General features: G+C 28.7%; 4 protein-coding genes across 4 annotated transcripts; 2 read left to right on the top strand and 2 right to left on the bottom strand.

Moving 5' to 3' along the window:
• Positions 1-319: 319 nt before the first annotated feature.
• LOC126894724 (eukaryotic translation initiation factor 5A) lies at positions 320-2,315 on the top strand. Its single transcript, XM_050665934.1, has 5 exons — positions 320-487; positions 695-815; positions 1,478-1,645; positions 1,731-1,865; positions 1,933-2,315. The coding sequence occupies exons 2-5, from the start codon at positions 708-710 to the stop codon at positions 2,002-2,004; spliced, it is 483 nt and encodes a 160-aa protein (XP_050521891.1). The 5' UTR covers positions 320-487; positions 695-707; the 3' UTR covers positions 2,005-2,315.
• A 1,841-nt stretch (positions 2,316-4,156) lies between these two features.
• Positions 4,157-7,014, bottom strand: LOC126894714 (heat shock 70 kDa protein 4). Its single transcript, XM_050665916.1, has one exon. The coding sequence runs from the start codon at positions 6,783-6,785 to the stop codon at positions 4,413-4,415; it is 2,373 nt and encodes a 790-aa protein (XP_050521873.1). The 5' UTR covers positions 6,786-7,014; the 3' UTR covers positions 4,157-4,412.
• Positions 7,015-7,185: 171 nt separating this feature from the next.
• LOC126894721 (polyglutamine-binding protein 1) lies at positions 7,186-16,946 on the top strand. The gene is made up of 6 exons (XM_050665931.1): positions 7,186-7,449; positions 7,704-7,849; positions 7,916-8,091; positions 8,682-8,835; positions 11,049-11,230; positions 16,668-16,946. The coding sequence occupies exons 1-6, from the start codon at positions 7,386-7,388 to the stop codon at positions 16,807-16,809; spliced, it is 864 nt and encodes a 287-aa protein (XP_050521888.1). The 5' UTR covers positions 7,186-7,385; the 3' UTR covers positions 16,810-16,946.
• A 722-nt stretch (positions 16,947-17,668) lies between these two features.
• LOC126894723 (60S ribosome subunit biogenesis protein NIP7 homolog) lies at positions 17,669-19,952 on the bottom strand. Its single transcript, XM_050665933.1, has 4 exons — positions 19,754-19,952; positions 18,683-18,908; positions 18,476-18,616; positions 17,669-17,874 (listed from the first exon to the last, which is right to left on the bottom strand). Exons 1-4 carry the CDS (start codon positions 19,807-19,809, stop codon positions 17,755-17,757), a joined length of 543 nt encoding a protein of 180 aa, XP_050521890.1. The 5' UTR covers positions 19,810-19,952; the 3' UTR covers positions 17,669-17,754.
• Positions 19,953-21,083: the final 1,131 nt, after the last annotated feature.

Here is a 21,083-nt window from a genome sequence, read left to right as displayed (position 1 = left end):
AATTTTAGTATTTATATTAGCAAAACAGATTTTAATTATGAATATTGAAAAATAATTTTATAAATATTTGAAATTCAATACATTGAATTATGTTGAAAATAGTATTTTTTTTTAGAACCGTCAAATAAACATAAGTTATTCATAAGCAAGATTGACATATCTCAGATAAAATAATTTTTTATGTAATGGATTTCATATTCAAAATAACATTATAGGAAAAAAAATAAAACTCATATTTTTTACTGGGAACTTAACTTCTTTCTTCCATGAATAAAAGTCGCTTAGACCAGTACTAGGTGGTGGTAATCACACCAAAATAGCGCCGACTTATCGTCCATCTCTTTTTGTGCTGTTGTGTCGCCCTTAGACTAAAATTTCAACTCAATTAAATTTTTTGATATATTAAGAAATTTAACTTTCTTTCATTCTTTAGATTTTAAAACTTAATAATTTAAGTAGTTTGTTTTGTTATTTTTCTATTAACAAAGTAAGTAAATCTTTTTTTTCTTTATATTACACGTCAATGGCCAACACGTTGATATAAAAGCGAACTGTTGATATCCAATTTACTTAATACTCACGAGGTTTTCTAGGTTACTTTCTGTTAACGGGATTTCAGAATATTTATTCTCTATTTAAATTCTCTTTGAAAAATTTAATACCCTTGTTAATTTAATTTTCTGTTTAATTTCAGTTATTTTTTGAAAATGGGCGATATGGAAGATACTCATTTTGATGCTGTCGACTCTGGTGCTTCAACTACGTTCCCCATGCAATGTTCAGCCCTAAGAAAGAACGGTTTTGTGATGATCAAAGTATTATTATTTGTTTATTCTAATTTATAATTAATTATTGAACGAACACTTTTGGCTGTTTGATATTTATTTTTAATGTTAAATATTACTAGTTGGTTGAAACATTAATCCTTTTAATTTTGTTCTGAGTCAAGATTATAAAAAATTATACCTATTTACTTATCAAATGCTAAAATCATTGTGCTTATTGGGAATTTACATTTCATTAATCAAATTCTTAGAAATATCAATTTTCAATTATAAGTTTCTTGTTTTGACTCATAAGTCAATAAATATATAACTATATAAAAAAAAAGATAATTTCATAATTATATCAAGATATTTCTGGTTTGAAAAATTATTTAAGAGCTTTAGTAGTTTCCAATAGTATAATCATTAAAAAATGGTTTTTAATAGTTTTTATTTATATATTTGAAAAAATTGCAAAATATATAACATTATGTACCTATTTATACTTTGAATCAAAACAATCCATAATATTTTAGTCAAGTTTACTAACTAACATAGACAGGACTTACATTTTATAATATATTTGAATTTTAAGTTATATTCAATTACCTAATAATATGATTACGGACAAATTTTGTTAAGAGTAAAAGTACTATTTCATAAACTTATTTATACATTCTCTAATTGTCAACATTATTTTACATTTTTAATAGAGTCGACCATGTAAAATTGTGGATATGTCAACATCTAAAACTGGCAAACACGGGCATGCTAAGGTTCATTTAGTAGGTTTAGATATATTTTCTGGTAAGAAGTATGAAGATATTTGTCCATCAACTCATAATATGGATGTTCCATTTGTTAAACGTGAAGATTATCAGGTAATTACATTTGCAAATAATTAGTAAATCTTTTTTTTTCTTTAATAAATGTTATATAACAATAAAATTTAACTAAAATTTTTAGTTGACTGACATATCAGATGACAACTACTTATCATTGATGACAGACAATGGTGATTTACGTGAAGACCTAAAGCTTCCTGAAGGTGATCTTGGGGTACAATTAAAAACTGAATTTGATAGCGGAAAAGATATAATTGTAAATATAGATTTATAAATAATAAGTTTCAGAATTAAAAACATTCATTTTTTTTTTTTTTTTTTAGTGTACTGTATTGAAGTCATGTGGTGAAGAATGTGTTATTGCCATTAAAACAAACACAGCTTTGGACAAATAATACTCGATAACTTTACAAGTTATCAAGCTACAATTTTTTTTTTTTTTTTTTTACATACTAAGTGGCTAAATATTTTTTTAACAATTTCTGTTTAATTTCATCTAAATTTAGAAAGTGATAAATAACTTATAACTGTTAGTAACTTAAAATGATAACCATTGTTTTTTAAGTATTCTATATTATTATGATAATGATACTTATATTAAGAAATAAAATGCTGTTTAACTCTCTAGAATTATTCAAGTTGTAAGTGAAGCGCTATGGGTTCACCTAATTTTTAAAATATATGCAGCCAAAGTCACAAAGTTTAAGTTTTGGAGTTCATTTAATAAAATATTCCTTTTCCTTTCTTTAAAATATTAAATTTTACCAAAAAAATTAATTATTAAAATATAATGTTTACAGTTTAAATTCTTTTACTTAATTTATGTTTAGATTGTGTAAAAAATTTTAACATTTAACATAAATTTTGTTGATTTTGTATATAATAAATAACATAATTTTCGTGTTTCCTAGTAATTAAACTTAAGTACTTTTTTTTGGTTACTATTTAGAAATCTTCCTAAATATCCACCTTTTTCTATTTTATGATTCATTTATTTTCCTCAGTGTATTTATCCAAATAAGTATGTTTTATTTGCTAAAATTTTACCCTAAATATTTATTTAATTCTTGAATTTACAAAACTAAAGTAAATTAAATAAATTACATGTTTATAAAAAAAAAAACTATTATTTACCTAAAAGAAGATTTTTAAACATTGATTTTACTTACTTGTGTCATAGTATAATAACTTTATGATTGAAATTATAAATTATTTGCTTTAAAGTAGTATATACATTGCTGTTTTAATATTATCACTTGAAATTAAGTGGTAGCAACATACAATTTTACATAGTTTTGTTGGACAGAAAAAATTATACAATTTTCTATTTTATTTAAGTATACTTAATTTTTATCCCTAACAATCTTAAAGTTGACTTTAAATTCCCTTACTACAAAATTTTAAATACTAATTACTGGTTTTTAATAATTTAAAAATATTAATTATTTAATTAAAAACTTCCAAATTTCGAAACTATCAATATCTATAATTTCTACTTTAAAAAAGTTGAAATTTCTATTTAAATAACAATTGTTAATCTTATAACTCAGAGGTCCTTACATCCTATCATATTATTCACAAATCTTCATTCAAAAGTAAATATATAAATAGAGTAATTTAGAATCCTGTCTACAGTTTAAATAAAATGATGTCAAAATTTAATAACTTATTTTACTAAACGAATATAATTATTTTCAGAAGAGGTTTTGATTCCAAAATTAGTTTTATTGATAAAATAAAATATAATTTTTATACTTATGAAATGGTATTAACAACAAATAAACATCATTAAAAAGCTTGACGACTTATCTAATTAACAATGTAAAATGAAAACCAAGGATTTATTTAGTTAGGAAAGCAATTAATACCACATTTACTATACACACTAAATTATTTTTTCATAAATTATATTTTAAAATATGTAACTATTGAATGACAAAAAGACTTTATTAAAAAAAAGTTCAAGTATGATGACTAAACTTATTTGAGACTTTTAGTTAAATTTTGAATTCTTGTCAAATTTTAACTTTATTTGAATAGAATTTTAAAGGGCTCTACCACTTATATTTATTTGCATAGCTGAATTATTTTCGCAGAGGATTACTTCCCTATGAAATTGATCCGTCTATATTTACGGGATTAATAATTCAGTGTATTTTTTCGAACTAGATGCCATGTTTGTTAAATAATAATATAGTAAGAATACATATTTATTTTTAATAATATTCTTGTGGCTTTTAGTGTTAAGTATTTTTAATATTTTTTGATCCTAATTTGTATTTTTTAATTTTTAGATATTAACCAGTTGATTATTAAACTTTATTACGTTAAATATAATTAATTTAATATATAAATGAGTCATAAATAAAAAATCCAAAACTTGTTTTAATTGTTACATTATATTACTATGTAATAAAATTACAATTATAAATAATAGTTAACTGTTTTTCAAGTATAAAAAATAATTTATATTATTGTATTATTTTGAGCTAAATAAATTATTATTTTAATTACCATCGATGAAAATATGAAATAAACACATTTAAATAAAGATATTAATATTAAGAACAATTTGTTTTATTTATGATAGTTAGTTTATTAATAGTTAACAAAAATAGCAAGAAATTATAAAGAAGTTTATATCTTACTATTACATTGGTAAATTTGTGTTTGACTATTGAATTAGTTTTAAATTTGAAATACAAATTTTGCATAACAATTACTTTTGTGATACACAGTACACACAATATAAATACAAAGTGACAGATATACAAAACAAAAATATAAAGGAAAAAGTAAGCTCTTAAGCATCATTTCCATTTGGTACAGGTTGTTCAGTTTCCATAGGTTCAGGATCTTTTTTTGCTTCTTCTTCTTTGGGAGGTTCTACTTTAGGTACTGGTTTTGGTTTATATAAAACTTTAAATACGTTAGTTTCTAGACTATGTTTTTCCTTCATTACCTCATCTAATTTAACTGGAATGTCTTTGTATAATGGAGTTGCAGAAATTAGAGATGACTTTTCTTCTAACCATTTCTTAGCACTGATAAGATTTTCGCTCAACTTATCAACTTCAGCACTATCTAAATGATTAAATTGTTCACTTCCTTTATGATAAGCTTCAATATCACTTTCAGCTTTTGTAAATAATTGTACAACTTGATCTCTTACTGAAGGAAAAGTGGTATACTCAACTTTACGTCTTTTAATTGGTTCACCAACACACTTTAACATATCTAGTTTTTCAGTATAAACATTTCTTGCACAATCTTCTCCCTCTTCATATAACCATATTTCTAAATCTTCTAATTGTTTGGAAATACTTTCTCTATCACTGTCGACAATATAGGGTGCTAAATCTTCTTCACTTGAAATGCGACTCCGCATGTCATAAATATACTCTTCTAAACAATTTCGTACATCAATTCTTTCTTTTTCTTGTCTGTCAGCTGCAACCATTTTCCCTTCTTGTTCAATGTAATTGTTTAAATCCATGGTAGAGTAACCATGTGTAATTGCTTCAATTCGTAAGTCAATTGTTTTAGTTACTGATTTTTTTTTATCTTCCTTTTTGTCTTCAGTTTTTTCTTCATTTTCAGCTGGTTGTTGTTCTTTTTCTGATGTTTCCATAGGTTCTGGGGGTGGATTTGCAGGTTCCTCTTGGATTTCAGATTTTTCTAAAAGTGTTGCACTACTGATATTAAATATACCATGTAAATTAACTCGTGCTTTAACCTTGACTTTTTGGCAAGCTCCTTCAGAGGTAGGTTTAACATCTCTTACTGTAAACTGTCCTATATAATTATTAGCATATGGAATAGGACCTGTATAATGTGCTTTAACAGTAAACGGAGCTAGACGATAGAATGATAGCATTTTAGAGAATGGTACAGGATGATTTTTTGGGAAAACTTCAGCACGCCCATCATCAGAGTTATCAGCAGGTTCCCATTCAAGTTCAATAGGAAAATTCTGAATATCAGTCACACTAAAGTCTCGAACTCTAACAGCTGGTGATAACATAGCACATTGTAAAGCACAACCTCTTGATACAGCTTCATCTTGATTTAATGTTGTACTAGGTGATTTGCCAAAGATTTTTTCAATTAGACCTTTAATGTATGGAATACGACTAGATCCACCAACAATTTCTACGGAATATATGTCGTCTTTATTCAATTTAGATTCTTTAAGGCATTGATCCAATGTATTTTCAACTCTATTGAATAAGTGCATAGATAATTCTTCAAATTCTGATCTGTTGATACCAGCATGAACATCTTTATCATCCATGAAACATTCTATATTCATGGGTAACTTGGTAGAATTAGCAGACATTTGTTTTTTTATTTTTTCAACTTCAGCCAATAATCTCAAAAAAGCTCTTGAATTGGTTCTTGGATCAATATTATACCTAGATTTGAAATCTTTGCTAAAATGGTCAGCTAAAATATAATCAAATTCTCTACCACCTAACTGGGCATCAAAAGAACTTGCCAACATTTTAAGTTTACCTTTGTTGAATGCACAGGCAAAAACTTGTAGAGATGTATGTCCACAATCAACAAAAACTACATTACGAGGTTTCTCTTCAGGATTAGGTAAATCTTGTTTATAAATACCATAAGAGAGTGCTGTTGCTGTTGTTTCATTAAATAAGCGTAATACATTAAGACCAGCTATCGATGCTGAATCTAACAATGCTTTCCGTTCAGCATTTGTGAAAAATGATGGTACTGATATAACACAATCATTAACCTTAGTCTTAAGAGATATTTCTGAAATTTCTTTCAATTTAGTCAAAAGCATACCTGTAATTTGTTCGACACTAAATGTATGTTGTTCATTGAGATAGTTTACATTTATACCAATTTTGTTGTTTTCACATTTCACAACATTAAATGGTAAGTATTTAAGTTCTGCTTGGACAAACGGGTCGTCAATAGATCGTCCCAACAATCTCTTAAAGCCGTGAATTGTGTTTTTCATATTTGTGACCATTTGATTTTTTGCAGCTACACCTATAATACGATTCCTTGGGCTGAAGGCTACACATGACGGGGTTGCTCGCAAACTATAATCATTTGCGATAGTTTCTATACCACCAGCACGAGCCACAGCTACATAACACGATTCATTACCAAAATCTATTCCTATTACGGACATTGATGCCATTTTATTTATAAAACACAAATCAAAAACACGTGGATTTATATAAGCGAAACGAATTACTAGCAACTTTAGGTCAAAAAATAAGTAGACGAAAAATCACTAATCACTCGTGTAAATCATGCATTCAATACAGTTAACCAACTACCGGCAAAGTCGAAATTCATAAATGCATATCGATTTGAGGGAATTTTCTAGAATGTTCTACCATGTAGTGACTGGTGGATGACAAACAGTTTTACGCCTGTGGAAGGGAGAACCACTGACAGGGGGGCAAACACTAACTGTTGGTTCTTATAGTTAAAATCAAATAATCTCTTTATGATATAAAACTAAAAAAATCTTAGTAGTGCGATCAAAAATTTATATTAAAAAAAAATTATCTTGAATAATTAAATATTTATACTTTAATTAATAAGAAATAATTTTAAATTCCTTGATTTTAAGACCGGCATATCAATTTACCTTAAAAAAAAATTAAGATAACTCAAAACACATTATCTAAATGTGATAATATTATTTAAAAAACAAAATCTCCAAAATTAAGGGCCGAAAATTGAAACAATCACATTTATTATTAATTGTTAGAATAATAAATATTATATAATGCCTTTACCTCCAGCATTAGCTAAAAGATTAGCAAACCGAGGAATACTCTCAGAAAATGATGGTAATTTAATTTAAAAAGTATCACTTACAGGCTTCTGTTATTTGTCAAAAATAAAAGTTTTTGTCATTACGACACAAAATATTTAATATTACATATGTACATTGAATCATTTTTAGCTAATAATTTATATAATATATATATATAATTATATATCTAATAAGTTCTTGAATTTTAAAAACATGTATTGTCTTTTATTTAAACTGCATAACATAATTTTTTTTTAGTTAATTAATTTATTAAAACTATAATTATAGTTAAAAATAATATCAAAGAAGTAGAAGAAGAAGTAATTGCAGAATGCTATGATGATGTAGATGACAACCAAAATTCTGGTACAGATTCTGAAGATAGTGATGAAGAAAATGATAAACCTGATCCAAAAATATTGGATAAATTTAAAGTAAGTTATTTACATTTTATTTATTTAAAGGTCACATATGTTAAAATTATTAAATTTCACATTAAGGGTCATCATGGTTGTCCTAATAAGTCAAATGTATATCATGAATGTACAAAATATTGTGAACAACGATGGAAAAATGGTAAAAAAAGACCTAAAAATAGCTACCTTAAAGCCAGAAATTCATTGTTAGAAAAATATCCATTACCTAATAATTGGCATGAAGTATATGATCCAGGAACGTGAGTAAAATCCAAAACTTCGATTCAATTTCATTTGATAAAAAAAATATATCCATAAATGTTAAATGTAAATAGTAAAATGTTTTATTTTTTTTCTTATATAATTCATAATAAATGTTTTATTTATTATTTTTTTCTTCTCATTATTAAATGTATAATATCTCATTCAAAGAGTGTATATTTAATTTATCCCTTTTTCAAAAGTTTATTAAGACAAATTAAAATATTCAATTTGCAAAGAAAAATAGTGTTTTTACAAAACATTTAATATGAAAAATGGTACAATACATTCTTTCCTTAAGAAATATTGTTATACTTAATTAATATTAATTCTTAGCTTTAAATTGTTTACAATTTTGGTTACTCATATTTAATGATATATATCTGGATAACAAATGGAAAATTAAAACATTTTTCATTGAATGAATATCACTACATTATACTACTGCTAATTGACTATCAAAACAAACTATAAAATAAAAAAAAACACCAACCATTTTTTCCCCCATTACGTTTAAATCTAAAAACACATAATGTATGCGTTAAAGATAAAATAATAAAATATGATTTATTTTTATTTTTATTTGAAGTGGCCGTTTTTATTATTGGGATGTTGAAAATGATTCAGTCAGTTGGCTCCCTCCAAATCATCCTCGTTCAATAGTTACAGATTCAGTAGCACAATTTCGTTTTGAGCGACATGCTATTACACAAAATATGAAAGAAAAATTATCAAATTCTGAGGTACTTTTTACATATTTCTTTATTTCATTGTTTTTTCAAACATTTATCTTTATGTTTTTTAAATCAGTTATTTATTGAGCAATATTAATAATTGATCTTTAATTTTCAATGATTCACTCTATTTAATTAATACAACCTTCGATAATATATAGAATAAACTATCAAATACACTAAAAGTCATGATAGTAATCTAACTCAAACAAAACATAGGTATGTTGCTTTTACATACGGAACTACAACACTAAAAAAAAAGCATGTACATAGAATGGTTAGGTAATGTATTGCAGAGCATTGATTACTCTGTGTATTTAGGTGTCATCCTAGTTATGATTTTTACATTTAAAGATCATTGTGTTAAGACTAAAATGAAAGTACAAATAAGAAACAATTTACTTAGATAACTTAGAGATCCAATAAGGAGCACAGCCTCATACGTACATGTTTTTTAGCTGAAGAATATACTATCCAGTATGGTACCAACCTAAACATGCTCAATATGTATCTGTAGTACTGAATGATACTTGCAGGATTATAATAAGATGCTTTAGGCCAACGCCTACATACAAGTTGTAGCTGTTACTAGGCATAGCTCCATCCAAAATTATAAAATATGTAACCACTGATATTGTAAAAACAAAGCACAAGAAATATCCTATATTTGGACATGAAACCATAAGAAGAAGACTAAAATTCAAAAGAAATTTTATACATACAGAAAAATAACTACACAAATCCCTACAAATAGCCAGACTATAGAAATGGCAAGATGAGTTACAATTGGAAAAACCTATTCAGCTTACTTAACAACTTCCATTAGGTGGATACATACTATGACTACTGTGGAAAACCTCAAATAGACTGAAAACTGAAATAGCATGGATTAAATATAATCTGGTAAAATTGGGCTTAAGTGAAAAAGACCAAACCTGTGTCGTAACACAATAAAATGAAATGAGTATATGTAAAAGGTTATGTGCACGAAGATGAATATGAGGATGTGGTGCCTGCTGTCTAGGTAATCACGTGCGTGTTGTCGTACTGCAGTCACCGTGCTCGGCTGACACTCCAGGTTAGATGTGGTTGTCGAAAGGCTGTTGTTACAGGAAGGGAATCAGGGTAACACCTAGGTATGAGGTGCAGACGAAGTGCAAGACACAAGTACTTTAGTTATTAGGAGAGGATAATGAAGTACGAGGTGCAGACAAAGTGCAAGACACAAGTACTTCAAAGAGAGAACAGGGTAGCCGAGTATAAGGTGCAGACGAAGTGCAAGACACAAGTACTCTGAAATGTTGTGAAAGATAGTAGATAGATTTAAAAAGGAATAAACAAAGACTTTACTTTAAGCAGTAAGTCGAACAGCGACAACCGAGTACTGAGGCTGATGAATAATACAAGGCACTAGAGTCGACTGACCACGATGGTCAGGTCTTTTGGGTTTTTATAATAATTAGACGTTAAATTAGATAATTAGATGTTAAAGGGACGGTGTGGCCGAGTCGGTAACGCGGCAGCGCTTGACGCGTAGTGTCTCAGGTTCGAAACTCGGTCACGGGCGGCTTCATTTACCGAACGAGAGATCAGTTCGGTAATTTGGAGTCGCCATCCCACCTCCGGCGACGGACTAACCACCCGTCCCGGAGTATAAATGGTTAAGAAACCTCCTCCCTTGGGGAGGCCGCTGTGGCCCTTAATGGGCTAATAAAAGCGCGTAAAAAATAATAATTAGAACTATTTCCAAATTGGCAATAAATATTATTTGTTAATTCATCAGTCTCAGGCAGCGGATGTGCTGTCTGTATTTTATTAAAATAATTCTCACGATATTGGTAACGTGACACCATCACACCTGTGAATGTGGAAAACAACTGACCATTGAACACCTTTTGTCATGCGATATATGTCCAGCACAGTGCATCAAAGAAGACTTGATTTTTACAAATACAAATGCTTTAGTGGTAGTAACCTACTGATCACAGTACAACATTTAATATAATATATGTTATTTTACTAACTTTTCCTAATTTGTTACTTTATTATTATTTAGTATTTATTTTATTTTATTTTTATTATTAGGACTATTATTTGCATTTAAAGTCGAACTTAACAAGAAAAAAAGCTACTACTACTTATACTAAAAATATATTTATTCATAATATACATTTATTGAAACTAACTGATTTTATCTTATTTATTGTGTAAATTTTATGAAGAGTGATAATAGTGATGATGATAGACAAAAAAGAAAAAGGATACTGCCTCCACCTCCAGTCCAAGAAATTCGGGCCAAAGAGATAAGATATGATAGAGAACCTAAACGTAGAGAACCAAGAAAAGTAATAAAGTCAAATGATCTCGACCCTATGGATCCCGCAGCTTATTCTGATATTGCTAGGTAATAGTTAAATAATACATATGTACATGGTCATTATTTTAATGTTAGCCACTCAATTTCTCTTAAATAATTATTATGTTAAGAAAATTATTTTTGGTTTTTTTTAAATTTTATATATTTTTTTGATTTATTATGTATTAATTATCTTTATTAATTAATACCTTATAAAGGTGTCAAATTTATTTTTTTATATGTGTAGCGAGGTGTAATATATAGAAGTAATAAACACTTTTACGATTTAATAACAACTATACTATATTACAACGAACTAACAAATAACAGCGAGAGACGAACTGTATTACAACGAACTAATAAATAACAGCGAGAAACGAAGCGCGTGTAAGACAGAATGCGTAAGTGATTGACTGATCGACTGAGAAATACGTGTGAACAGTCCTTAAGGTCCGCAAAAACAAATGATCGTGGATTTGAGTGGCGAGATGCAGGTACTGGACGAATTTTATTCATAACACTGCGAAGACGATCTAGTAAGCTAGTAGGGTCGTTCGTACTGCTATTATCTTGCTTGTCTGTGAAGAAATCACCAGGAAGATTAAGAGGCTCACCATAAACAAGTTCCGCAGACGTGGCTTTTAAGTCTTCCTTAAACGCAGAACGTATTCCGAGAAGCACGATAGGCAGTGACTCAGTCCACGAGTCTTTTGCGTGGGCCATGATGGCTGCCTTTAGTTGTCGGTGCATTCGTTCGACGAATCCGTTTGCAGCAGGATGCCAACTGGTAGTGGGGCGAAGCGTAAAACCAAAACGTTTTGCTAAAGTTTTTAAAGTAGCTGAAACAAACTGAGTACCACGGTCAGTCGTAACGTATTGAGGTACTCCGAAGCGTGAAATCCAGCAATTGAGGAAACCCTTAGTGACATCATCTGCTGTTATACGTTCGAGTGGATACACCTCCGGCCAACGGGTGAAACGGTCGATTACCGTCAGACAGTACCTAAAGGACTGTGATGGCGGCAATGGACCGATGATGTCGATATGAACATGTTTGAATCGGCGTGAAGGTGTTTCAAAGTTTCCCAGTGGGGCTGAGACGTGTCGGCTTATTTTCGATCGCTGACAGTGGACGCAGGCACGTGCCCAGGAACGGCAATCCTTTTTCATTGCTGGCCACACAAATCGTTCTGAAACTAAGTGAGCTGTTGCGCGTGCACCGGGGTGACTAAGGTTGTGTAACTGATCAAATGCGTGACGCCGGAATCGTTGTGGCAAAAATGGTCGTGGGCGTCCCGTTGACGTGTCGCAATAAATATAGGTTGAAGATCCTGGCACTAGTACCTTCTCCAAATGAAGAGATGAATTGTTGTCAGTAAAATGTTTGAGTTCATCATCCGTGTCTTGAGATGCAGCAAGAGCTCGGTAGTCCAGCGGGAGAGACACAACTTCAATGCGTGACATTGTATCCGCGACGATATTTTCATCACCTTTAATGTGTTGAATGTCGGTGGTGAATTCGGATATGAATGTCAACTGGTTGAGTTGCGTAGGAGGTATCTTTTCTCTCCGTTGGGTGAAAGCATATACGAGTGGCTTATGATCGGTGAAAATGGTACATGGTTGTGCTTCGACAATGTGCCTGAAATACTTCACCGATTCATAGATGGCAAGCAACTCACGATAATACGCAGGCCACGCACTTTGTTTCACCGACATTTTCTTTGAAAAAAATGCTATGGGTTGCCAGATGTTATTGACTCGCTGCTGCAGACATGCGCCGATAGATTGGCTAGATGCGTCTGTGAATAGTCCAAGTCGTGCGGCTGGATGAGGATGTGCTAAAAGAGTAGCGGTCGCAAGACTTTCTTTGCATGTGGTGAACGCTTTTTCTAACTCGGGAGTCCATTCTATCGGTTGGGAACCTTTTGTCTTCGGGCCTTTGAGAATACCGTGAAGTGGTGCTTGCAGGTCGGCAGCTTTGGGAATAAACCGGCGATAAAAATTTACCATTCCCAAAAACCGGCGTAATCCTTGCATAGATTTTGGCAATGGATACTGTCGTAGGGCTTCGACGCGTTCCGGTGGCGGGCGGGTGCCTTCAGAAGATACTAGGTAACCTAGAAATTTCACCTCAGCCGAACCTAATACACATTTTTGCGGGTTAACGACAACACCGTAGTCAGAAAGTCTCCCGAAAAGAGTGCGTAAATGCTGTTTGTGGTCCTCTTCCGATTTAGAGAATACCAAAATGTCATCAATATATGCATAACAGAAGTCCAACCCATTGGTAACTTCGTCTATGAAGCGTTGAAAAGTTTGTCCAGCATTTCGCAATCCGAATGTCATAAAAGGAAATTCGTAAAGTCCGAATGGAGTGGTAATGGCTGTTTTGCATATATCGTCCGGATTAACAGGTATTTGATGGTAAGCCTTTACCAGATCGATTGTGGAAAATAGCGTGCAATTAGCCAGGTTGTGCGAGAAATCATGTATGTGTCTGACTGGATAGGAGTCTGGTATAGTTCGGGCGTTCAGCGCGCGGTAATCACCGCAAGGACGCCAGCTGTTCTCCCCTTTCGGTGCTAAATGTAATGGTGAAGACCACGGACTGCTTGAAGGTCTAGCGGTACCTGCCTTGACCATTTCCGCGAATTCCTGTTTGGCGATTTTTAGTCTACCTGGAGCTAAGCGGCGTGGGCGGCAGGCTATTGGCTGACCAGGTGTCGTAAGAATGTGGTGCACTGTTTGATGTTTTATTGTCCTGGGCAATCCGGTGGGACGTGTGATGTCCGGAAATTCTGCGAGAAGTGCAGTCCAAGGGGAAGTGTTGGCAACTGATTTTATGCTGCATTAATTTACAGAAGCTGTTGGATATTGCTGTGCCTGTAGTGCTGCAAGGCGAGCGTTTTCTTGTCGTAACTCCTCCAATTGATTGCGTAGTTCTTCGGCGTTCATACTTATCACATCGAGGTCACCAATGTAGCGAGGTGTAATATATAGAAGTAATAAACACTTTTACGATTTAATAACAACTATACTATATTACAACGAACTAACAAATAACAAATAACAGCTAACAGCGAGAGACGAACTGTATTACAACGAACTAATAAATAACAGCGAGAAACGAAGCGCGTGTAAGACAGAATGCGTAAGTGATTGACTGATCGACTGACTGACTGGAGCGACGATCTTGCCCTTAAATAGTCAGAGGAATCTTCTAGAGGCGGCGTCGGAACTCTCTAGACATTCGACCGCCACACGCTTATGTAGAGCGACGAATCTTCTAGAGGCGGCGGCGGCCGGACATTCTAGAATATTCGACCGCCACATATGTTAACATATATATATTTAACTAACTTATAGAACAAAAAATGATCTACTTAAGAAATTAACTGGTCAATAACAATTTTTGGACCAGCAACACTATTTTTATAACAAGGCAGGAGCAGAAGTGTGGCCGATAAATGTCTAATGATAAATATTGTCATACTTGTGTCTCATCTCCAGACTATATTTTGAAATAGTAATAAATACGAAAATAATTGGTTAAAAGTTGTTATTTATCAGTCATTTTCTTAATTAGATCATTTTTATTTCTTCACCTATAAACTTTAATCAGCTGTCACTTGTTAAAATTAAATTTTTTATTTCAATTGAATTAATCTCATATTAAAAGAACTGTGAGTGTCGTGTGCAACTGTCAGGATATGTGAATATATATATGAGCCTAGCAACATAAACACATTCTTTTAATACTTTTAAGAATTATATTTAAAAAATATAGATTATATTATAAAGATGATTTGCTTATCACGGGCCACTTCATTGATTGAAAAATCAATGAAATAAATAAGAGTAATACTCATTATTTTTTTATTAGTTTCTTTCAATTGTTTAATGTTACTCTTAATTTATCAATCATGAAGTTTTTTTTTTGTTTATCACTTATACCTTATAAGGGTGTCAACTTCAATTTCCCAAATGATAACATACATAATTGACTAGCTTATATTATATAAAATGATCTAAGTAAGAAAATGACTATATAAGGGATGAGCATAAAAAATACTTTATGATTGGTAAATTGAAAGATGTTTCTTTCTTTTTATTCAACTGAACCATAAGAAACTAATGAAAAAGTCATGAATATTTTTCTTATTTTTGATAATCATAATTATATGAATTAAATTATATTTATAGGGTAGTATAATTATTATTATTATAACATAATTGTATTATATATACTTATATGAATAGTAATTTTTGGGGTTGGCACAATATCAATTGATAAAAATAAAAAATTAAAACCTGTAATAAAATTTTTTAATTTTATCATACAAAATAGTTATTTTACGCATTTAGTCGTTATTTTCTGAAAGTTTTATTTTATTTTTTCCAAAGCTATACCTCACACATTAAAAAATTGAAAGTTAAGTTAGTTTAATATATTAATTTAACCGGATACCTTTGAAAAGAACTTTAGTTTTATTTTTTAATAAGTTAAATTTGTGTTCAGTAGTTGTGGTTTATGGACTATTTAGTACTGAAATTTTCCTAAGAAATAATAAAATATTGAAAAAAAAAATATGAATTGTACTGTGAGTGAAGTTATTATACTGTCTGTCATGAACAGTAATAACAGAAATATGTTGTATGCAAGTTTTTTAGTAATATTATGAAATATTAAAAATAGATTCCTTGTTGGAATTTATTCTTCCTTTCAAATAAAAAAAATTACTTTTTATATGATCACCAAAATTTTTTATTAGCTAACTTAACTCATTATTAATTTTTAAAACTCATTAACTCATAAATCATAACTCAGCCCTATTCTTTTAAATCTAACTTAACACAAGTTGGAAATAAACTTGTCTAGCCTTAATTTTCATTAAAAGAAGACTCACTGTTTGATCAATAATTAAGTTTTTGACAAAGTTTGACTCGTCAAAATCTAGTTAATTGACCATAAATATTTTTGACTAGTCAAAACCTAGTATTTTTAACAATTTTATGAGAAAACCGAACCGGTAGTAAATAGTGTTAAAATAATTTTTAATAATTAAAAATGTAAAATTAATATAATAAATTGCCTTACACAGATGTTAAATTTAGTAAGTTCTGTTACAATGGTGATGAAAACCTATTGGATTATATCAGTGTTACACAAAAAAAGATAACGCTCACATAAGATGTTTTCACATAAAAAATTTGATGTTGTTGTTTGAAAATTTATATTAATACAAGTTTTGGGTATTATGGGTAGAAACAAAAAAAATACATTTTTCGTTTAAGGCAGCTCAATAAAGAAATATTATTGTTAAGAAAATAAATTAATGATTAGCTCAAATATTTTCAAAAGTAAATCATTAAGGAACCATCCCATATAATGTTTTAAAATCCTCACTAGGTTTTATACCTCAATATATTGTAATGGATCATAAATTTATTTAAAGTTTTTAATTTATATTTTATTTATTAGGGGTTCTTGGAATGATGGATTAGCTGTTGAAACAAAAACAGGTGTAGATACTACAGCCTCGGGGCCTTTATTTCAAATGCGTCCTTATCCAAGTCCAGGAGCTGTTTTGCGTGCCACATCTAACCAAAGCAAACGTAAATAGAAAATTTTGGCCATGAAATTATAACCAGAATGTAATACTATTAAGCTATTGTATTATAATCTCATTGCTTTTGTAATTTTGATTTAATGACATTCAATTTATAAATATAATTTTTCTTAAAACTACAAGTTAACAAATTGGATCACTTAATTTTGAATTATTTACCAGTCATAGTCATGATGAATTACATTATCATGATTATTTTTTATTTTAAGAATTTTACACATTATGTAATGCGTAAAATAGTAAAACAAAACATATTAATATGCACTCTTCATTAGTAAATTTTAAATACTGATAACTAATGTTTGAGACTATGTATTTATAAAATTTGTTTGGATTTCTTCCGAGACACCATACTCTATGAATTTATTATAGGTATATAAAATAACACGGGGACTTTTTGATCTAAAAAGAGTATTTCCCCCTGCACCAAAATTGAAATCTTCATTAATATACATTGATTAGGATTTAGAAAAATAATTGATATTTTATTGATAACCTACCAATACAAAAAATAACATAATATTTCAGGGACTTTCTTGATGTACTTACGTTATCTAGTTTTTGATAATTTTTAAGTAGAATATAGATATAATTTAAGTTTTAATTAATTAAATAATTGAAATGATAAAAAAAAAAAAAAAAACATTAAATTAAATTAAAAAAATTTTAATTATAAAAAAATTTTAATTATAAAAAAATTTTGAATATACAAGTTCACAAATTACTATTTATAAATATTATTTTTAAGTAAGTACATCAAGTATATGTTATCATTATTATCAACAAAATTAATGAAATGGTACTTAAAAATACAGCTGATATATAGTAAAAATAATTCCAGATCCATTTGGAATATTTTCTTTATACAAAACATTTATTATTAATAGAAGTATCATTCAATAATTAAAATAATTAAAAAAAATATTAATTTAGTATTTTTTAAATTAAATCATCTTCACATCGAATAAATTCTCCAATATCCGCTTGATTAAAACATACAACTGACAAAGGATCTGTATGCTTACATTCTGTAGTACTTTTGGCAGCAACACCAAAACCCTGAAAAAAATTATATTTATAAGTAAAACAATTTTAAGGTAATCTTTTAGTAAATAACCCTATTGTAAAGTATTAATTGTTGCAAAATACATTATGTTACTATTATTTACTATTTTCTTTTAATATTTTAAAAAATAATAAAAGCAATTAATATTAAAATCCAGTAACCAAGTATTGCTAATATACTTCTTATAATAAGTATATTAATTAGATATGCTAGCCTAAATGATATTATATTACTCAAAGAACTAAGGGACTTAGCTTTTCCCTAAAAGTTTTAAAAATATATTAATGGTTGTATGATAATTTTTGTGTAGAGGAAAATAAACTTAGCATTCCTATAAATGTTATTCTTTTAGTATCTAAGAAACCAATTTATAATCTAATTTGTTTAGTAGTGAACTAAAACAGAATCTCTTAAACTATTTTTAAGACGTTAAATATTATAAAAATTAACTATTTTATTTCATTTAGATAGTGAATACTATTAAGTAGGGGAAAAAATTATTATAAAATTAAAAAGAATTAAAATTTTTATTTTATCAAAAGAATTATTAATTATCATTTAAGGCATCATAATAACTCATTCATAAATACTTACTAAAGGAACATCACTCATGGAAAAAACAATAACACCTTGGTATTGAGTTGTACTTTCAGTTATTCGCCCTAAACCAGATTTTAAAACATTATGTCCATATAAATACTGTTGTTCAGCTGCTGGTTTTATCCACATTTTGTGCTATACAGTACCATTAAATAAATTAAAATATTAATCTTTAAAATAGTTATGTATACAAATATATACCTGAGCATACGGGGCTAAATAATCTAAAGAAGTAATGTGAAGTCTAAATTTACCAGATTTGGTAAACTTTCCAAAACATGTGCCTATACTTATAACGTTATCAGGTTTCATCATAGATCCCATATTCAACACTCTCTCTGATACATAATACACACGATCTTTTTTTTCACGAAAACAATACTTACCATCTGAACGATCTATAAGTAACTTAATGTTTGCTCCAATGCTAAAAATAATATAACTTGATATTACATAAATAAATTTAAACTATTATACAAATTACTTTTGGTTTTCTAGATAGTAAATTTATGTATAAACCAATTGTCATGTACTAGTACATGACAATTGGTTTATACATAAACAATTGGACATGGACATTTGCAAACCAAATATCATTAAATTTGTATTACCAAACAAATGCATAATGGTATTAAAATAATAACACCCGAATTAAGAAAAGACTAACACCTGGGTCCATATTAAATTTCTTTAGCCTGTTAGAATAATTACTGGGTTTTTTTTTTTTTGTCACTTTTAATGGTAGCAATATTTTTAAAATGGGTGCCTATCTCAAGGTAATGTACCAGTCTAAGGTCTTAATTCCTATAAAAATAGGTTAATGAATTTTAATATTGGTAAAATAATCAAATATACCAATAATTTATTTTAATCTATATAAAAATATTATAATGTGGATTTACATAAATGCTGTTAAGAATATTTCTTTAATTTAAGCTTACTTAAATAACTATTTGTTCATATTTTATCATTATTTAAGTTTTATTATATATTAAGTTCTAAGATACTTCAGAATACATCATATATTTTTATTTAAGTAATTAAAAAATAATTGGGTAAAGTGCTATTTTCAATATTTATTAGTAAAATGCAACATTAAAATGTACATAATTGATATTTTCTTATGCAACAACGATGTATTTTATTATTACACTTAATTTATAAATTTTATAACATAAAACATTCATTAAATTTCGTTAGTTTGATAAATATTTTGGTTTTACAAATGTATCCAAGTGAAAATAAATAAACTCTGATTAAAAATTAACTTACTATTTGGATAATTTTTCAAAAAAAATTTTCATTCGATCATCAGCTAGTTGTTTCATTTTAAATAGGATTATATAAGATAATTATTAAATAGCAATGTAGCAACTAATTGTACAGAAATATCAATCAAATTAATTATTTAAATAATTTAGTAAATAAAAAACAAAAAAATTAACGAATAAAATACTTTAATGGAATACAAATATTAATTTTAAGTTATCAATTTACCACATGGGAATATAATTCAGAATAACCATAGTTTAGTTATATAACCTTAAATATTGAATTTTCTCTAAGTTTTATCACAGACCATGGTTATACGATAGAATAGATAAACCTTTTACCTATTCAATGGTTATACGAACAAATTTGATATCTGAAATGTTTTCAACATGGGGCAAAGATTAAATGAAGAGTGAATGTGTCAAACGTTCTATGTGCCTAAAACATGTTTGTTCAGAAAACACAAAAAACGATGGTAACATTGGCATGTCTCACATAACGAACACCATCTATGAATGCAATTTTGTACAAATAATAAAATTTAATTGACATTCGAAACACATACAAGATTGTGGCCTTTTTGGCACATAGAACATAAATCAGAAATAAAACAATTTTTCACTTTTTTAGCACATAGAACGTTTGACACATTCACACTTCAAATACTAAAAATTTAGACATATCAATTGGCTAATAGGCCAGTCAACGAAGGAGTAATTTTGACGAATGGCGGAAAAAATTTCCAACCAATTTTTTTTTTTTTAAAGTTGAATTAAGATATTTAGAATGACATACTAAAAGTCCTCATCGATTGGACTTGAGCTTTTTTTTTACAGCCTCGCAAAAGTTCAAAAATATGAGCTTTCTTAATTTTCTCAAAAAACATTTAACTTACAAAAAAAAGTTTCGTACAAAAGTTGTTTAAAAGACAATTTTAAACAAAAAAGCGTCGGGCGCTCAATATACGAAAAATATGACACAAAGCACCCACGCTTTTATCACAATAATACTAGTATTTTTTGTTCATAATTATTTTAAACTTATTTTAAAAATTATTTTTAACTTTTTAGTTCGATGTGCTTTAAAAGCGTGTTTTTTTAGTTTTTTTAAACTATATTTATTTTTGTTTATCGTTACCCGTACACGCGTGCGTGTCATCAATATTACATATATATAAACAAATTTTTATAAATAAATTACCTACTCTATCGGTTGTATATTAATATACACTGCACTTTTATGATACAATAAATAAATAAACTCACACATACACACATATGCATTTATAACATTGTGTCTAATGTAAGTATAACATGATAAAAAGTAACCG

Source organism: Daktulosphaira vitifoliae, unplaced genomic scaffold (genome assembly GCF_025091365.1).
Source record: "Daktulosphaira vitifoliae isolate Bord-2020 unplaced genomic scaffold, ASM2509136v1 Scaffold_1, whole genome shotgun sequence".
NCBI lineage: Eukaryota > Metazoa > Arthropoda > Insecta > Hemiptera > Phylloxeridae > Daktulosphaira > Daktulosphaira vitifoliae.
This window is presented reverse-complemented; position numbering and strand designations above follow the sequence as displayed.

What these genes read in the sequence shown, in the direction of transcription:
- LOC126894724 (XM_050665934.1), top strand. Translation starts at nt 708, where the DNA reads ATGGGCGATATGGAAGATACTCATTTTGATGCTGTCGACTCTGGTGCT. An exon ending in ACGGTTTTGTGATGATCAAA is followed by an intron (nt 816 to 1,477) that starts GTATTATTATTT and finishes CATTTTTAATAG; the next exon opens with AGTCGACCATGTAAAATTGT. An exon ending in ATAGCGGAAAAGATATAATT is followed by an intron (nt 1,866 to 1,932) that starts GTAAATATAGAT and finishes TTTTTTTTTTAG; the next exon opens with TGTACTGTATTGAAGTCATG.
- LOC126894714 (XM_050665916.1), bottom strand. Translation starts at nt 6,785, where the DNA reads ATGGCATCAATGTCCGTAATAGGAATAGATTTTGGTAATGAATCGTGT.
- LOC126894721 (XM_050665931.1), top strand. Translation starts at nt 7,386, where the DNA reads ATGCCTTTACCTCCAGCATTAGCTAAAAGATTAGCAAACCGAGGAATA. An exon ending in AATACTCTCAGAAAATGATG is followed by an intron (nt 7,450 to 7,703) that starts GTAATTTAATTT and finishes CTATAATTATAG; the next exon opens with TTAAAAATAATATCAAAGAA. An exon ending in AAAAATTATCAAATTCTGAG is followed by an intron (nt 8,836 to 11,048) that starts GTACTTTTTACA and finishes AATTTTATGAAG; the next exon opens with AGTGATAATAGTGATGATGA.
- LOC126894723 (XM_050665933.1), bottom strand. Translation starts at nt 19,809, where the DNA reads ATGAAACAACTAGCTGATGATCGAATGAAAATTTTTTTTGAAAAATTA. An exon ending in TTTGAAAAATTATCCAAATA is followed by an intron (nt 18,909 to 19,753) that starts GTAAGTTAATTT and finishes TATTATTTTTAG; the next exon opens with CATTGGAGCAAACATTAAGT. An exon ending in CCATGAGTGATGTTCCTTTA is followed by an intron (nt 17,875 to 18,475) that starts GTAAGTATTTAT and finishes AATTTTTTTCAG; the next exon opens with GGTTTTGGTGTTGCTGCCAA.